The 18,864-nt window shown below is 34.6% G+C and overlaps 1 protein-coding gene across 1 annotated transcript; it reads left to right on the forward strand.

The window, feature by feature from the left end:
• Positions 1-1,778: 1,778 nt before the first annotated feature.
• Positions 1,779-12,648, forward strand: LOC128545886 (uncharacterized). The gene is made up of 11 exons (XM_053542315.1): positions 1,779-2,260; positions 3,201-3,257; positions 4,188-4,346; positions 4,644-4,764; positions 6,940-6,996; positions 7,348-7,555; positions 8,438-8,561; positions 9,222-9,407; positions 9,549-9,740; positions 10,109-10,273; positions 11,776-12,648. Exons 1-11 carry the CDS (start codon positions 1,945-1,947, stop codon positions 12,153-12,155), a joined length of 1,965 nt encoding a protein of 654 aa, XP_053398290.1. The 5' UTR covers positions 1,779-1,944; the 3' UTR covers positions 12,156-12,648.
• Positions 12,649-18,864: the final 6,216 nt, after the last annotated feature.

The raw sequence follows: 18,864 nt of genomic DNA on the forward strand, positions 1-18,864 counted from the left end.
CTGCAAAACCTATACAAATGCATGTGAAAGGAGGTATTACGAATTGCTCACAGGGGATTAGACATGGGTATATTATTTTGAACCTCAAAGGCGGAAAACAACAAACAGTGGCTTAGGAAAGGGGGTAAGTACGACTAGTAAGCGCTAAAAATAACAAAGTTGCAAACGGGTTCTTTGCTCAATTTTCTTCAATTCCAAAGGTCCTTTTATGCAAATACCCAGTACGTTTTACAGGGTCATGGTTCTAAAATGAGTTAGAAAACATTACGTTAAACGTCGCACAAAAACTGTTTTACGAGGCATCTCCCTTATTCATGACAATGCATCTTCACACAAGAGCAATATTGTACAGCAGTATTTACAGGAACAGCAGGTCAGGCAATTGCCACACCCTCTAGTTTTACCCGACCCAAGTCCCTTTGAGCTTTTTCTCTTTCTTTTTGCTGACAAATTGCTACAGTTCCAAAGGTATCCTTGGTAGCGCAGTGAATCAGCGTCTGCTTAGTATATCAAGAGCAGACTACTCTGCGGCTTTCCAGTCACGGATATCCCATTTCTATTAAGGCTGAATATTGTGAGGATCTATGTTAAGTTACAGATTTTTCTATATTTCATATGGACACAAAGAGTCACAAAGGTCAAGGTCGGGCGGATACGGAGGATGGGGAAGTTTTAGAAAGTCACGTACAATGGCTGCCTTGTGTAAAGACGCATTGTACCTGCAAACCCATTGCTGGTCTGCGTTTGTTAGTTTCTTCAATTTGTGAAGGACGTTGTGTTTGTAAAACTTGGCATTTATGCATTTTCCTTTTGGTACGGCAATTTGAATGGCAGGACCTTGATTTGTAAAGAAAATGGCCTAAATGACACTCATGTTACCTTTTGCAACGCAAGGTCTTTTACTTTCTTTGGTGGCCCATATTTTGTTTTAGATCTTTCGCATGGGCTCTTAAAAATGAACCCACGTTTCAACGCCGGTGACGAAATTTGCAAACAATCGACTACTGTTTCAATAATGTTTGGGGCCATTTTACACGGGCAAGTTTCTGGTCTTCTGTAAGCAGATGGGGTATCAGTCTTGCACTTATCTTCCTCATTTTTAAATCTGGCTTGAGAATTGTATGAGCAGCTCCTTCTAAAATGCCAGCGCATCGAGCTATTTGCCTGATTGTAAATCTTACATCAGTAGCTACAATTTATTCGACTTGCAACCATTTAAAATTGAGGATGTTGCAGTTTTTGGACGGCGTGCAAATGAAATTACACTACTTTTTAATTTCTTACACCATCGAATAATTGATGAATAAGACAGTTCATTTTCTCCACAAACAGTACATATTTTATGAAATATGTTTTTGAACCCTTTATCAAGAAAACAACAGGTTCTTTATATAGAACCGTAAATTTGGTCAGTGAAAAGTGACATTTTACCAATCATTTTAGCTTTAGTGTACACGAGTAGACAGTGTCAATCGAGCTATTGCCACAGCTAGACTGAACGGATTTACACAAGTCTCTGTATAGCCTCAGTTGCATTCATATTTGAACGCTCCTCGTTCTCTTAGAAAAGTAACTATGAATGTAAACTATAAGGCAAAACTCAGAATTAAAAGCTTTTAACAGAACGTTTAGCAGATATATATAAAAAAAACCTGTCCAACTAAATAAGAAAACTATTTAAATGCAGTGAACCAATATATAAAAGATTACTCCCATCTGTCATTAAGTACAAGGAAATATTTTGCATGTAATGTCATTATTTCTTTACACTTTAATGCAAAAACTTGTGATATAATAATCATATGTCTTATTTACAATTACAATAACATAAATTTTTCACCGGTGATAAAGGAATCCGGAAACCTCTCGTGATCTTTTGGCAGAACTGAAATTTTCAAATTCGTTCTATGATATAGATTAGTAAAGACGTTAAATAATCTTACAATGGATTTGAAACGCAGTTTTTCTTACTTTCTAGTGCATATAATAGTATTACGGACATCACTAATAAAAGGAATGCATATACCATTATTTATAAAGGAACAAGGTGTTGGAAATGAAAGTGTTGCGAGTTTAGTGAATGAAAACAAACCAAAGGTTGACGTTGCCAAATTTTCAGGGGACATCGGTAGTCAGTTTACCGGAGGGATAAAACAGAACAAGGCCAATGGCGTGGAATTAGTGGCACCAACTACAAGAAATAAAGGCATCGAAATGAAAAGCGTTGAAAGATACAAAGAACCATGGGAGTTAAATTACAGTAAGCATTTTGTTAAAAATGGTGCTGATTTTTAAAGCTTTTAATTTTAATGCATAGATTGAAATATGTTCGTCTTTGCTATGTCCAAATTGAATACCAAGGCAGATAGTGTTTAAGTCCGATAAATGATAAATATGGCAAACCATTTAAGTCAAAACTAATACAGGCATATAGATTTTGTAATAGCATTGAAAATTTGATAAAAGACAATCAAAGAAACAGTGAAACAGTTACGTTAAAAAGTTAATACACATATTTTCAACTCAAAGCTAAGGTTTACAATTTATATTTTGCCTAATTTTGATGAAAACAAATGTGTGGTCGTACTTCGAACGGACTAATTAACATGATTAAGTCATTTTGCGGTTTTAAACGAACGCTTACCTTGATTACAAATCATCAATTATCATTGTGGTGTAAACGAAAAGGTTATCCTTCAAAATCTTCCAAATGAGGAGGCGGAGGTGTCAACGGGAGAAGTGGATATTTTTTTGTATTTGCTCGTAATTTGCCTTATACGGTCATTTACATTTATAATTAAAACTATTCTTAACACTTAATTAAAGGGGAATCTTGTTCAACCAGCATCATTTTAACACATTCTCTTTGAAATGTGTAGTTCTTGCCTATACAGAAACAGAAAAAAGGAAAAGCTGTCACTTTCACTTTTCATCGAACTATTGTGTCATGAGCTTGTTTTATTTACTATTTTAGCTTAGTTTTTATTATAGACTGTTGTATATTACTTTGTGTCTTGCATTTTTCTCTTTTACGATTTGTACTCTTATTTAAAATCTGACGAGAAAAAAATGGCGCATAAACGGGCGTATTTGTCTTTATAAATAGTGACCCCATACAGTAAATCACATTGCCAATGAAAACTTACAGAAATGAATGAACAAAGCAAACAGTTACCATTTAATTGTTTTGATATTTTCAGACGTCTGTCCACCGTCATTATGTACTGCAAACGAAGAGCAAAGGCCAACGGGTAAAGGTAACTATTTCATTTTTAACAACTGTTATACGTTTGGCGATACGCTTCTTCTGCGACTGTGTCTAACAGGACAGAACAGACATTTCAAAAAGTCACCTGGGACTGAACTGCTTTGTTTATTTAACCGTGTCATCGTTGGGATTTTTGTTGCTCTAGCTCTTTACTTTATCTATACACTTCAGTGTTCATATTTTTCATATACACATATATACATACAATGCTGTAGTATCTCGCTTTAAAAAGGTTTGACCGTTCCTGATAGAGTTTTGCTCTTATTTTTAACTGTTCAAAATATTGCTGCCCCTATACATGGATTTTCAGTTAAAACATTAAGATGATGAAAAATAGTTAAATGAATGAAAACGGTCCTTTAATTCTGTAATAATAAATCAACAAACATGATTTCATAATGCTGAGTTTCAATGCGGATACTTCTGGTGGTCAACGTTTTTTATAGTTTAGTTAACATGGAGATTTGAACCAAAGTTATTGCGTTCCCCAATAAGGAATACATTTTTACCAATACAGACATGTGTATGAACGGTCAATGGTATAGGTGCAAGTAGAATCAATATTTAACCCTTATCATGCTGGACACGATTGATTGTGCCTTTGCGACCAGTGTAGATAATGATAAGCCTGCACATCAGTGCAGTCTGATCAAGATCTGCACTGTTCGCCATTCAGTCAGTATCCTTTTGGTAAGCACCCCTTTAAACACTTAATGGTACTGTCCAAATTGAAAGATGGACAAGTTCATTGTAGAAATTTAGCAGGATATGGGTTAATAAGACTCAAGTCTATAAGAAGGAATTCATTTTATCGTGGGAGCAGGTACCTTTGCCATTCTTACATCAGAGCTGTCGCAATACCAATGAATAGTAGTGTAGTTATTCCCGACATTGTAGTCAATGCTTTTGTACATTTCAGGTGGTTCCTTATTTTATGATGGTGATATCGTATTGGACAAGGAATCAGAAAGGATTATCTATGGCAACAAAACACGTCATCGATACACGAGGGCAACAACACGGAACTCTCGGACTTGGAGAAATGCCATTGTACCTTATATGTTTGCGAGCAACATATGTAAGAAACTAACTGCACACAACAATAATGTACTGATTTATTTATATGATGATTTTGGAAAATTAGTTCATATCCTGAATTAAGAAATTATCAATTACTGTGCTCGGGGTTTGCATTGTTTACTTCATCTTAATACCTATACATGTATGATAAAAAGTCACACCAGTCCTATTTCCTACTTTCTACGGTAAAGAAGAAAAGTTAAGTTAGAATAATTCCTATCACAGTAGAACCAGATAGCAGTATATTTTATTCAAACACGTATTTAGTAATGGACCTATTTTTTGTATTCTGCAGCACCATTGTCTGCGTCGTTGCTCAGTAAAGCGATGAGAACAATAGAAAAGGAAACATGTATTCGCTTCAGGAGAAGACAATTTAGAGACGAGGATTATATAAGATTTATTAGCGAACCCGGGTATGTCTGAAATTAGAATTTGTGTAGGAAAAATATTCTCCAAGCCTTTCGAGCGCGAATTGTAATATGATGACAGACATTTGAAAATAATAGTATAGAGTGTAATTCACATAAAATCTGATAAAAGAAATCAAAACTAGTCCAAACATAGTATAAAAAGTTAATACACATATATTAAATCAGAAGGGTTCATTATAGAATTTTACGAAAACAAATGTGTGTCGTATCACGACTATACATGATTAAGATTGCGGTAAACACGCTTAATTTTGATTGAAAATAATTATCATTGTGTGAAATTACGAAAATTATTATTCAAATTTCCAAATAGCGAGTGTCAACTAAAGTGATTTTTTGGTATTTGTCGTACGTTTATACGGTCGATACATAAATTAAGCTATCCGAACATTAATAAAGGGAACTTATAACACAATTTACACTCTCTCTGAATGTGTAGCTGCACGAAACAGAAAAGAATAAAGCTGTCACTTTACATTTCAATGAAATATATGGTATAGCGTTTGTTTCAATTTAGCTAAAAGAAGAACTACTTTTGTCGCATTTTTCTTTACGATTGATCATGTTTTAAACACAAACACAAATGGCTCACACGGGTTTTCGCAAATAAATACATAATCTGATTTAAATGAAAACTTACGAAGATACTACAAAATTACCATTTATTCTTTTGAATTAGTCTGTCCACCGAAAACTGCAAACAAGAGCAAAGCAGGTAAGGTAACCTACTGTCATTAAACAACGATACAGAGATGGTCTTCATCATGTTTATACAGGACCAGCAGACATGCTAAAATCACCGGACAACTGCTTTTTTATCATCGTTGAGGATTTGGTCCGCTCTTAGCGTTTATATACATTAGTGAAGAAAAATAAGTCATAAATGCGTGGTTTACTCGCTAAAATTTAGTTCTGATAATTTTCATTTAACTGTTAAAATATTGTGTCTCCTATAATGGCTATCAGTAAAACATAAGAATGGAAAAAGTTAAATGAGAAAACGGTCCATTAATTGTACAATAAATCAACAAACATATTTCTTAATGCTGCAGCTTTAATTGCAAATGGGAATTTTTAATTTGTGTGGTTTGCGTTAATAAGAATCATTTTAAATCCTTTTGAGGTCATGTTATAGGTGCAAAATAAATATTTACCCTTATAGCTAACGAGATCCTTTCGAATTAATAATGATAATCAATATGCAGCCTGAAATGAGAGACTCTTGCTGTTCGCCACGAAGTTCAGTACCTTTTGTCCCCCTTAACATTAATTATAAATTGAAATACAAGTTCATTTAGTAAATTAAGGAATGTTAATCTCAATTATAAGAAGAAAATAAAATTAAAATCTGAAGTCACACTTGCCATTCTTTATCAGAGAGACTGTCAAACAATAATTAGAATTGATTTAGCAATGCTTTTGTACATCAGAAAGTGGTTCCTTATTTTATGTGGATAGTATTGGAAAGAACAAAAGATATCTATGCAAAAAGTATCAACACAAGGGAAAGAATTTCTCAGAATGGGAAATGCCATGTACCTATATGTTCGAGATATGTAAAAATTGCAATCACATCAAAATTACCTATCATATATAATGAATTTTGGAAATAGTTCATATCTGATTGAATTGGTCTAATATTACTTATATATACTGTGCTCAGGTTGTGCATCGTTTAACTCATTTATACCTATACATGTTATGATAAAAATCCCACAGTCATACTAACTGTCACGGACAAGGAGTTTTATAATTCTATCCATTGACCAGATAGCAGTATATTTACTTAAACACTAACCTAGTGACCTATTTTTGTATTGCAGCACATTCCTCTTGCTCGTGGTGAAACAATAGAAAGAAACAAATCCCTTCCATGGCAGAAGAAATTAGGACGGATTACATAAATTTATTGCGAAGATTAAATAATTGGAGAAAGAATATCTCAACCAAAGTATAGACAGGAAGATTATTGTTTCTGTTCACACTAGCAACTCCATCCAAAGTATATACTATACAGTGTTATGAAGTGTTTAGAATTAAAATCCATACTATTGGTTAGCTCCGGACAATGGAAAATGTTACTTATGTAGAAAATATATAGGGGAAATTACAAAAAATTTAAGTAAGATATTCTTAGCACATCATTCCTAAATGTAGCTGTTGGTCGGCTGATTGGAGTTTGAAACAAATCCGCTATCCCAATTGGGGTAGGAAGTTAAATTGCATGCTCCGTGGACACATAATTATTATTATATAAAAATATAGATAAAGGGGAATAACTTAAAAAAAGAACAACGTAGATTATTTCTTGCAATGGCAGTTTTCCCAAATTTGTACTCCACAGTATGGTTTGAAAAAAATTCTCATTTATTAATTTGAAAAAGTATAGCGTTCCGAAATATGATTTTCGATACATAAATTGATGCGGCCACGAAGACAGGAGTTTGCGACGGAGACATTCTAATAACATAACATGGTGGAGTATCAAATAATCATGCACGCCTTGCGAGAGTTTGGCTGTCTGCTTGTTGGTCTCTTATCGGTCTTTTATGTCATGAAATTAAGCTTAATTATCACGTTCGTATCACAGGCGAGACCAGACAGGGACGAGTATGTGGAAATCATAACAGAGAACATTGCACCGAAATATGTCCCAGATTTTAAAAAGGCAAACAAAGTTCTTGTGACATCTCGAGGTTTCCCATACGACTATGAAAGTGTGATGCATTATGGCAATAAGGCCTTCACAAACCTTGGAAATGATACAATAAAGGTGGGTTACGATCGATCTAAATATACTTTTTTGTTTTATCTTTGGAATGATGTGCCTTTAATTGGCAACATATCTAACTGTCAAGTTGCTTCTCGTTAATACCGTTTTATATATCATGTACGTTGTCTTGTATGTTGGTGGGGCTTCTCCCCATCGGACATATATATACCGTTTTTCATTCGATAAAAATCTGTCTCTGCCCACTAAAGTGTATTTTGTGGATGACCTGCTTGACGATGTGTGGCTCTGGTTGCGTGCGTTCATGGATTCTCTTTCTTTTTCAGTTCTCACAAATGATGTTTCATTTAATGGCATTAAGAAGTACATTTCATGCTCCAAATTGCAAATACAATGTACATAATGTGACGGTCCCGCGTACCTAAAAATAAATCTGTTTTAGAAATCGTTGCATACTAGTAAATCTGTCTTTAGTTGTTGTTCTCAAAAACAAGATGGCGATGGTTTGAAATAAAGCCATAATATCTTATGAAGCAAACTTTTTATAATTCTAGAGTTTGCCCTTTATTTGGCATGAAGGAAGGATAGTTGTATAGGAGTATAAGACAACTTGGTGTTCGCAATAACAATATAAATATACATTGTAATGAGATATAACTTTAGGTAATTGGAATAGGAAGAAAGTTCAATATGCGTAAAGGAAATCCAACGTGGCGCTCTTAGTGTAGACATTGTAATGATATTTGACTGAAGGTGAAAGGTAATTATGAGGATAAGACAGTGAACAGTATACATATATATATGCATTATATTGAACTGATAACTGCAGGTAATTGTTATAGGAAGAAAGTAAATTACTTCGTAAATTTTTACAACATTGTTGAACTTACAAATCAACAATGTGCATGTTACATATTATTACAGGTAATTGGTATAGGAAGAAAATTGAAGATGAGGATAGGACAACGTGATGCTCTAAGTAACATAGACATAGCACAGCTAAGAGACATGTATCAATGCTACAGTAAAGAGAACCGTTTTAATACATGTAAGTCAAAGCAAAAAACAGACCATTTTCTAACATTCTCCGTTTTTAAATTTGGCATCGTGATTTTAAGCAGTTGTAATAGGGTTTACGTAGAAACGTTCCTAGATCTGGATACAGTCTGAGATTTGTATCCTTGACTACAGTGCTTAAATATACATCTGCACAGGGTGTAACATAATGTTTTACCTTGTTTCCGTCACCAAAAGCATTTCCGCCACAGTGGAAAAAGGCGTATCTTTTAGTGAAACAAAGCCCAGCTTTGTCAATTTATGAGAAATAGTTTGATTGATAATTCCACGAAATTATGCTAAAGAATGTCATTTCTACTTTTTAAGACAACATATCCTAAGATTTCTTTCTAAACTGAAGATGTTTGCATCACACTTATTTTATTCCCAGCAATACATGTACACATTAAATACATACATCATAGGTGGGAAAGGATAAGAATGAAAGAAACACAGTCTTATGGAATTCTTCTCCTTTGACACTCCCATCATACTTGTAGAAAAAGAGTTTTAAAATACTACAACAGATATTTGTTCAGATTTTTAGGGGAGTTCAGCATCTTCAACTATAAACGCTATAACTACACTACCGTTTGCATTTGCAAAATACATGTACCATCTTTACCTTTTGCATTTTCTTTTGTTGTTTCAGATTGCGCAAAATACTGGGTTAGAATCGGTGGGAAGTGTTATAAATTTGAAGACAAACAAATAAAGACGTTTCCTGAGGCAGTGAGGAAATGTAAGGAAATGAATTCAACACTGCTTGTCACAGACGACGCGACAGAGGAATTTAATATCAAGCGTTATGTCAAGAAAATGTACCCAAAAGTCAAAGGTATGTGACTCGTTTCATGCTAGCCTCCCTTTACTTTCTGAAAATGTAATGAACTAAATACGTGTAAATCATATGAAAGAAGCATACACATGTCTAATTGAAGAGACAATGAGGTTAATTACAGTCATTATACTTTCTCAGTATGGCGCACGGGTGAAAGGACGATGAATAGGACATTTGCAATGTATACAGGAAATTGGAACAAAAGTCGTTCAGCAACATACAGCTCACTTGCCATGGCATACAATAAAAAGAAAGACAGGCTGTTTTCGGAAGGGATGTGGATTAGTTCCTACCGTGCATATGCTTTTATATGTGAACAGAAGGCAAGACGTAAGAAAGTATATTGCTCTAGATAACAATTTTGACAATCATTCTAATTCACTAACTGAAAGGGAGCTAAGGTATTATAGTCTATTATAGATACCTATTACTAGAAAATTACTAGTTTCATTCAAAAGGAACATATTGACTTATATCATGTTAGTTAGTGCTATATAGAGTATAGTATAGTTATTTTATATTTGAGTTGAAGCGCTGTTTAAAATTACAGAACAGTAGAGGTATTTTAATGGTTTTTTATGTAAACACATTTCGTAAGCTTGCGAACGGCTGGAGAATCTGACCAGCCTGACATAATGTCCTTCCATTTGTCCGAAACTGAAAAATATCACTTGATTGACAAGTTGATTACTTAACAGGCAAATGTATTTACGGAGAGTTTCCCGATGGACGAGATTATCGTGGTACCCTTGACCACACTATAGATGGTTATACGTGTCAGAAATGGTCATCACAGTATCCGTGGGCACATAAACTTCTGCCATTCCCCTACGATGGTACCAAAAACGAACAAGACGGTTTAGGTATGTAGAATTGCAGGTTATCAGATTTCCTTTTCTACAGAAAATCATTCATCAAGTTCAGATGAGTCACTAGTACCTTTGAAAATATCACATTAATCTAAATCAGTAGAGAATAAGAATATTGGAACAGCCTTTCGCCTGCTAAATTTCTAAAATGGACTGGTCCATCATTCAATTTTGATAATACCATTTATTATTTAAAGAGGTGTTCACTGAAAATCTACTGACTGAATAGCGAACAGTGCAGACTATGATCAGGCTGCACGGATGTGTATGCTGGTCTATCCGTGCAGGCTGATATTGGTTTGCACTGGTCGCAAAGGTAGAATCACTTGCCGCCTGCAGGCTAAAGGTTAAGCGACAATTTTAGCAACCATCATTTTATATTTTTATGCATTTTCATACGGATAATATATGCCGTCGATCCGATGCTTTCTGGCCTATATTTCCTGGATATTGTAACCTCATCTTTGTTATCTACATCTAAAACACGAATATTACATTAATGCATAAGAAAATGGAACTATGTAACACTATTAAAAGCAATCAGGGCACACATATTTGCTTGACACCAATTTTAGTGTTTACTGGATCTATACCAGTACTGATTCTATCCCCGCAAGTAAATGGAACCACCGAATATGAATCAGAGGTATAGGAAGTCTGATTTCAATTAAGTCAAATTGTAATAATTGAGAACATTCATCTTACCCGTGGATCAAATGCTAAACAGTTCTGAGTTATATGTACTTTTCTTGATATGTGTAGGTATTTTGTTATTAAACATGTGAGAATGAGAAATCTATTTTTATCTTTGTATGTGGTGTGTGCGTGTGGGGCGGGAGGGAGGTGGGGGGGGGGGGGGGTGAAGGGTCATAATTATGGGTCATGTGGCAACATTCCAATTTTAGTGGTGGAGGAAGACCCCAGGTGCCCTTCCGTACATTATTTCATTACCGGCGGGCACATGGGTAAAACCATCGACCTTCCGTAATCCAGCTGGATGGCTTCCTTACATGTATAATTCAACACCCCAAGTGAAGCTCGAACCCGCATTGGTGAGGGGAAAGATTAACCGCTCGACCATGAAGGCCCCTGTGCTTGGACTTGCTTGTTTGTATTTATACCTGATAGTAAAGACGTATGCATCTAATACTTCAGCGTTGCAATTTAAGTATTCATTGACGTGTCATTTTAAATATTAATAAAGATACCTAAAGATAGTATTACAACATTAAGAAAATGTAATAAACTTCAAAAACGGTAGATGCACAAACACTCGCCCTGTACGCACATTCATGGATATAAATCTACTTTGTCGTGCGTTCAAACTAAGAGTATTTTATTACAATACGGATATAATATTTCAAGTATATTTCGTCCTAAGCCATGAATGCAAACGTTGTTCTCGAAGTAAATATTTTGCTGGGAAATTAAAATATTTAAATAAGGATTGATAAGATTATATATATATACTGAAAATGTTTTAAATTATTTTTCAGGAGATCATAAATACTGCAGAAATCCCTTGTGTGACAGAAAGAGCAGACCTTGGTGCTATACCACCAAAAGTAAATTTAAATGGCAATACTGTGACGTCAGTATATGTTCAAAGAATGGAGATGATGCATCATACAGAAAGAATAACGGAAGTCCAAGTCAATCAAATACTAGAAAAAGCAACAAAATATATTCGACAAATCTAAGGAGAATTACATATAAGTCAATTCCAAGGACCAGGAACCCTGTCAAACAGCAGCAGTCTTATAGAAAAGCGAGTAGTAATTTAAACAGAAAACAAAAGAATTTGAATATGAGAACAAATAAGATGCCAGTGAATAGAAATTTTTCTAGTGGTAAAAGAAGTCCTAACAAGGGGTGAAAAAGTAGCTTAAGAAGGAGTTTTAAATCAAACAGGAAACCAAGACGACGAAAACATATAATTAACAGGCAAAATAAAATAGGCAAATTCTAAGACTCAAAATATTTGTATCTGCAAGACATGCTTTCATATGTATAAATGTATCTGCCAGATTTTCAAAACGCTTAAAAAAGCTTTTCAAATAATATTATAGCTATGCATAATAGTCTTAAATAAACAGTAAAGAACAAGGACAATGAACCAATAGGGAAAACCATGTTTGTAGAAAACAACCCCCAAAACAAATCCCCACAACAGCAGTTATCCACTCCTTGTGTTGAGGTATGTATGTATATATGTATGTATGTATGCATACAAGGAAAATAAATTTGAAAGGACAAAACCAAAATGATCAATGAACACTTTTGGGCATATATCCGTACGATCACGCGTACATGTACATTCTGTATGGCTACATCGGGTTAAATAAATACACGAGTCAAGACATCGGTCTTCGTCCAATACTATTTTGTTCAAGTATACCTAGAAAGGAATTCAAACTGATTTTTGTTCGTAGATCTTTTTATTGCTCAAAATGTGACATAATTTGGGTATATCGAGGGTAATAACTTTATTGACAGGATCCAAGAGCTGCCAAAAGACAGCTGTTTTCATTTTGTCACTGAAATGTATCACTGAACATGGCAATATGGGTGTATGTTTTGAGTAACAGTTCTAAATTTTCATGTTACTGGGTTGTATTTTTTTTTTTTTTTTTTTTTTGTATTTTTGTCTCGTTTTGCTTGTGGAAAGACCAGTAAGTTTACCAGTGCGAGTTTGCAAAAGGTAATAATAATTAACAGATTAGGGGCTAACAAATTAATTCATCTAACTAATTCTTCAGTTGATCTAAACGTGTTTATATTGACCTACTTAACTGACAAGATTATTCTAAATTAATAGTAAAGGTTATTCCAATAGTGTGTTCATTTAATGGCGTTTAAAGGCAATACTTTACACTTGTTAAAACAAACTGGAAATATGACTTTGGAATTTTGACTTGCGGGGTAGTTAACATTCTAGGTAGGTAATATAAATGCGGAGATATCAACAACCCATGTAACATGTACGATTGTAAACGGATGTTGTTAAGTCAAGAAAAGTCCAAAAGTCATGCAGAAACTCTTTTAGAGTGAGCGCTTCCATAAATTTGAGTAGCAGAGTTAAGTTATACCTTCTAAGATTTGATTTATTAAATAGTGATATTTGTATGTACATGACTTTTCATTGATCGTGTCTGTACTCCATATTATGTCTAAGAAAAGAAGACTGATGGATGGACGGACTTCTGGAAAGGCGGATGGGGTGAATACAAACAAAGGGGTGTCCTTTTTTGTGAGTAAGGTTTAGCGTTAGGATCTTGACCACTGAAGTACAGACATGACTCGCCCATGACACACCACATCATATTATTTGCGTAAATTGCCACTGGGATCCCTTGAATACCTTTCAAGTTACAGATGGGTCACAAATCTTTCAGATATGAAATACAAATTTAGCTTGCATTCGGACTATGCCTCTTTCTAGAGGTATCAAATCTCTGATACATTGCATTTGGACAGGAATTGGTGAGGGTTACCTTGATAAGTAACACGTTATCGCTTTGTCGTGCACTCAGTCTGGAAGAAACACATAGTTATACCACATGCGAGTTGAATTGTATTGCAGTCATTCATCATATGGAATTTCATCGAGTTTCAACATTTATATAATACACGTACAAAACAAAGATCCAGATTGCTTAACTTTATTATGATGGATACATTACATAAAACAATTATTTGATCAAAGTCTTGTAATTGACAAAATCTGTAAAACAGTACTAAAATTTCTTTACAATAAGGACCTCATTAGAGAGATAGAAAGGCAAATTTTGAAACTTAGCTTTCTTTTCATGCAACTAATGACAAGTAATATGTAAATATTTTAAAACTGCCCATTCGTATTTGTGGTATAATAAATGAATCTAGTCTATGTGAACCCAAGATCTTACTGCATTACAGATAGATTGCAAATAACTTCTGGAAATTACATTTTCCTTTAGCAAGCGTTGTCAGATCAAATGACTGGGGTCATCAGAAAGAAAGTTTTATATTGTCATATAGACATCATTCAATATCATCAATATGGTCTTATCGGGGGACATGTTATCATACATGAAAAAGTAAACTAAAGGTCATAGATCTGGCAAATTTACAGAAATCAAACTAAAAGTGCCTCAAACACATATGAAAGATAATCAAACACCTTATCAACGAACAAATACGGTGGAAAAATGCAAAACGTTTATAGTTTCAATACATATGCTTTAAGATTAGGCTGACAGTTTGTTTGAAATAAAATTTGGATTTTCGAACCGACAGAGTTTTTTCATAACCATCAAAGAGGAATCTAATCAATAATGCATTTGTATACAAGACTTAAATTTTATCACTTGTAAACAATAGTATTTATATCAATCCTATTAATATATTATATTGAGTCACCAGTGCTTTTGACTGGAATATTGTAGCTTGCTAGCATGAAAATTATACAATGCATTGTCGGGCAAGAAATGGAACACTGAACATTTTAATCTTTTGTTTTAGTCGCACAAATACAGTTAATGTAGAATGGTGACTAGAAAATGAAGACAAAATGTGCCTCACACTTTTTAACTACATATAACAGTGACTATATGAACAATGAAACCTCAGTGTTTGTCTACTAACTGATAATGAGTTTGAACATTTGAATATATTGCACCCTCTATACCACCCTCGAGACCACTTGTTACTGAACTTGCCAAAAGTTAGATAAAAATACTATATATCCATCCAATTGTTATTCAATGCTGAAGAACTCATTGCTTTAAGGATCACTTTAAAGACAATCAGTGAAATGTATGATTTATTTAAAACATACTAAACTGTAGAAAACAAATATTCATCACAATTCACAAAACAATCGCATATTCTGCCACTGGGAAAGAAACTGTGTTACATATTGTAAATGATCATTTGAGAAATACGCCATGTATTTTATGAGACTATTAATAAAATCTATAAACATTTATTGATATCCAGAAATTCACCCAAATTCTATAATTTTTACTGCGTTTTCTTTGCATAATATTTGAAAGAATCGGCTATGAAAAGAATAAAGATACATTCAAGTCTCATTTAATGTCATCTTGGCCCATTAGCACAATGCTTAAATGATACAGTAGCTGTGAAAATACAACAGATGCTGTTATTATGCACTACGGTTCCCCATTAGGATTGCAATTCATTGATGCATGTTTCTCTTTCAACCATTTTGTTGTATTTCAAAGAGAAATATGTTAAGATAGTCTCATTTAAATCCATGAACGCTTTTGCAATAAAAGCATATGTACAAACTTATTGAAACCCATCTGTAAATTAATGCGAACCACTAAAATAGATCACTCATACTGCAAGGTAATTGCCTTTTTTTAACTTTTTGAACCTATAATGGACTGACCTTCAGATCGCATGGCAAAAAAAAAAAAAAGAAAAAAGAAAATGTTAATATATCGGAAAATCATTGCTGTATTTCTTAAGAAGGCTTCGAAACTTAATTACTGCCAGATTACAAGTTATGGAAACACATGAAAATTAATTGGTTTTACAAATTTTTCTGTTCAAAATATAAAAGCGATTCTCCCGGGGTACCGAAGGTAAAACTGTCTTAATTCTATTTTTTATATATATAAATCAGGCGATAAGTACGAGTTCCTCCGTTGTGTATTGGTCAATACGGTATGATTTTTTTTTGCCAAGGCAACCAAGATTCGATTCCCGACTCAGACATGTCAAATTTTTGTCTTGATTCAGCATTTTTCAGAATAGCATAAAAACAAAAGTTAGTTATACGACCAAACTTCAATTTTTAAGAAAGATCGTTTTAGCCAAAAGTCCTTTTAACATAAATAAGACATGCCGTCTAAGGTTTTCTTGGGCGCGAGTGAAAGAGATCTAAGTGTTTATATAGTAAGTTATGACTCTTTCATTCAAAGCCCGGAAATGTACAATTACAAATGGAACTGTCTGTTTCTATTTCTTGCTGGCTGGCGCGTTATTATATCCTCTATGGTGCTTGGTAACATCCCTTCCACTAGCGGAAGTACCTGTGGAGCACGTTGTCGGCAGCTGTTGGAATTCTGGGGCGATGGCGCCAACATAATATTTGGCGCCAAATTTCTCTGTGGTAAGCAATCATAGCCGTTCTCGAATGTAAATACAGCTATATCACCGTTACTTCTAGCCACTGACAGTCTATGAGTTCCTGTGTCGAAAGCAATCAGTTTTGAACTTGCTGACGTGGAGGATACATTCCGTGGTATTTTGATAATTTCCACCGGATTGCAATGTAGATCTATCACATGCACATTGGAGAACTCTCCATTGAGAATCATGATATTACCCTTGTTGTCTAAAGTCATGTCTAATGGATTTATCAATGGTGAGGTTTGCGTTCCACGATATTCTCCGACTGTCCGGCCATCATCTTGAAATACTGAAACGGAATTCAGCTTGTAGTCAAGAACAATAATGTTATTTCCGAACACGTCTACACTCTTAATATACTTTAAGAAGGCAAATGTTGGCGTATGCTTAATTGAAAGCAGAATTTGTCCAGTGAATGTGAAAAGATTGACCACAGGAGCACCATAATTTGTGGCAACTTCAGCTGCAAGTAATGTCTGAACTATTGGTCCACGACAAACACATGAATACTGCTGTCTGAACATCAGCTTTCGAATAACCTTAGGAATATTCTGTGAATCAATACTTATAATCAAAAGCGTTCTACTTTTTGGACTTGTCAAAGCGTATCTTGATTCTCCCTGGGATTCTTCTAGAAATGCCACATCATGAAGTTCTATACCACTAAAATGTAATTCGGTGATTTGCTGACCATTAGGAAAGAAGAATTTAACCCTCATATTAGTTCTATCTGCTACGCATATCCTACCATGATTCCATGTCAAACCCACTGGCATTGGTCCCCGACGATCATACTGTCGTCGAATTGGAAAGGAGTGCCATAACTGTAATTTATTTTCAGGAAGTCGATTATTTGGAGAATGTGGTATATCATAATATCCTGGAATTTCAGCTTGAGACTGCGATTCACTCTGTGGTTCCTCTAGACCCATTGCCTGCCAGTAAGGCGGTGGAGATTCTTCAGGTTCAGCGGGCGGAGCAGTCGGTAAACGTACGTCTTCCCCTGTTATACCTGTAGCACCTTGGACTTCTGCTTCTTTTTCATTACAAAGTTCGTTTATTACGCCTTCTGCTAAGGCACTTCCTCTAGTGTGTGTTTCATCGTTTTCACTACTAGCATTTATTCCTGCTACAATATCAATGTGTTCTGCATTTTCATCGTTAACTGTTTCTTGCGAATTCTCAGATACATAATCTTCTTGATTACCGTGTCCTGGTTCATTCTGAGGAGTAACATCAGTGGAAGACTCTTGGAATTCACCAAAACTGAGGTCTTTTATAGCACCTATAGAAGCTTCGTTCAGAACTAAGTATGGAATACGAAACTGGTTCAATATGTCATTTCTTATATCTAAACTTACATCAATGTCTTCTTTAATTTGTTCAATATCTTCTTGACCGACATTGTCAGAAAGCCTATTATTATCTAATAATGCACTTACTTTCTGTTTTTCACTTTCTATGTTACCGACAAAATCAGTGATAAAATTCCCTGCAATCGTGAATTCGGAGTCAATTTTATCTAATAACTCATTCTCTTTTTCTGCCAGAATTTCCCTAAAATGTGCAAACAAATTAGAGACTCTTTCTTTAGTCGTCTGCGTCTTCATTTCGATACCTTCTTGTTCAGTTTTAAACACCTCTTCCTGCTCTGACAGCAAAGTGTTTAACTCGTTCAATTTCCTCATATCTGAGTCATTTATTTCTTTAACACTGTTGCTTGTGGAAACATTATCATATCCCTGGCTGTTACCATCGATTAGTCCATCTCCTTGAGTATCATCAGTTTCCGATTCTGGTTCTAAAGCATCATTTTCAGTTTCTTCTCTCTCCGTGTTCCTGATTCTATGTCTTGATCTAGGTCTCTCTTGCATGCACTCCATTGCGAGGCGATTTCTTTCACTTGCAAATACTTGAGTGTAATATAAAACATTTACACAAATAAATGTAATTCAATCCATCACTAGCTTGTAAACAAACCAGTTTAGTCCATGCTTACATATTTGTAGTCACACAATGCGTAAATTGTTGAACTTTGCACTTCATCATCCATTTTATTTCACCTAGTTTCGTAATATATGTTTTCTTGTTCAAAATTGAATATTCAGTGATGCATATATAGTATATAAAATCCACTCGTCGTGTAGTTGAACCTCTATGTAGCTTTAAAAACGCACAGTCAACATTAATAACACGTAAATATGTTTACCTGTATCGTTAACACTCAGATAATGTTAAATCGATACGACCAGTTTATGCTAAACGCGGATATAATTGCAATAATGTCGTACTGAACTGAATATCCGACATTTTCAGTAAATTCTCTGGTTTAAACAAATATTCTGAATTATCAAAAGTTCATGACCTCGTCTCACAATAAACACCGGAGATAAGTCGACAGCTGATTTAGTAAATGTTGTCGTGGCTTCTTAAGGTAACTG

Source organism: Mercenaria mercenaria, chromosome 4, assembly GCF_021730395.1.
Source record: "Mercenaria mercenaria strain notata chromosome 4, MADL_Memer_1, whole genome shotgun sequence".
Taxonomy (NCBI): domain Eukaryota; kingdom Metazoa; phylum Mollusca; class Bivalvia; order Venerida; family Veneridae; genus Mercenaria; species Mercenaria mercenaria.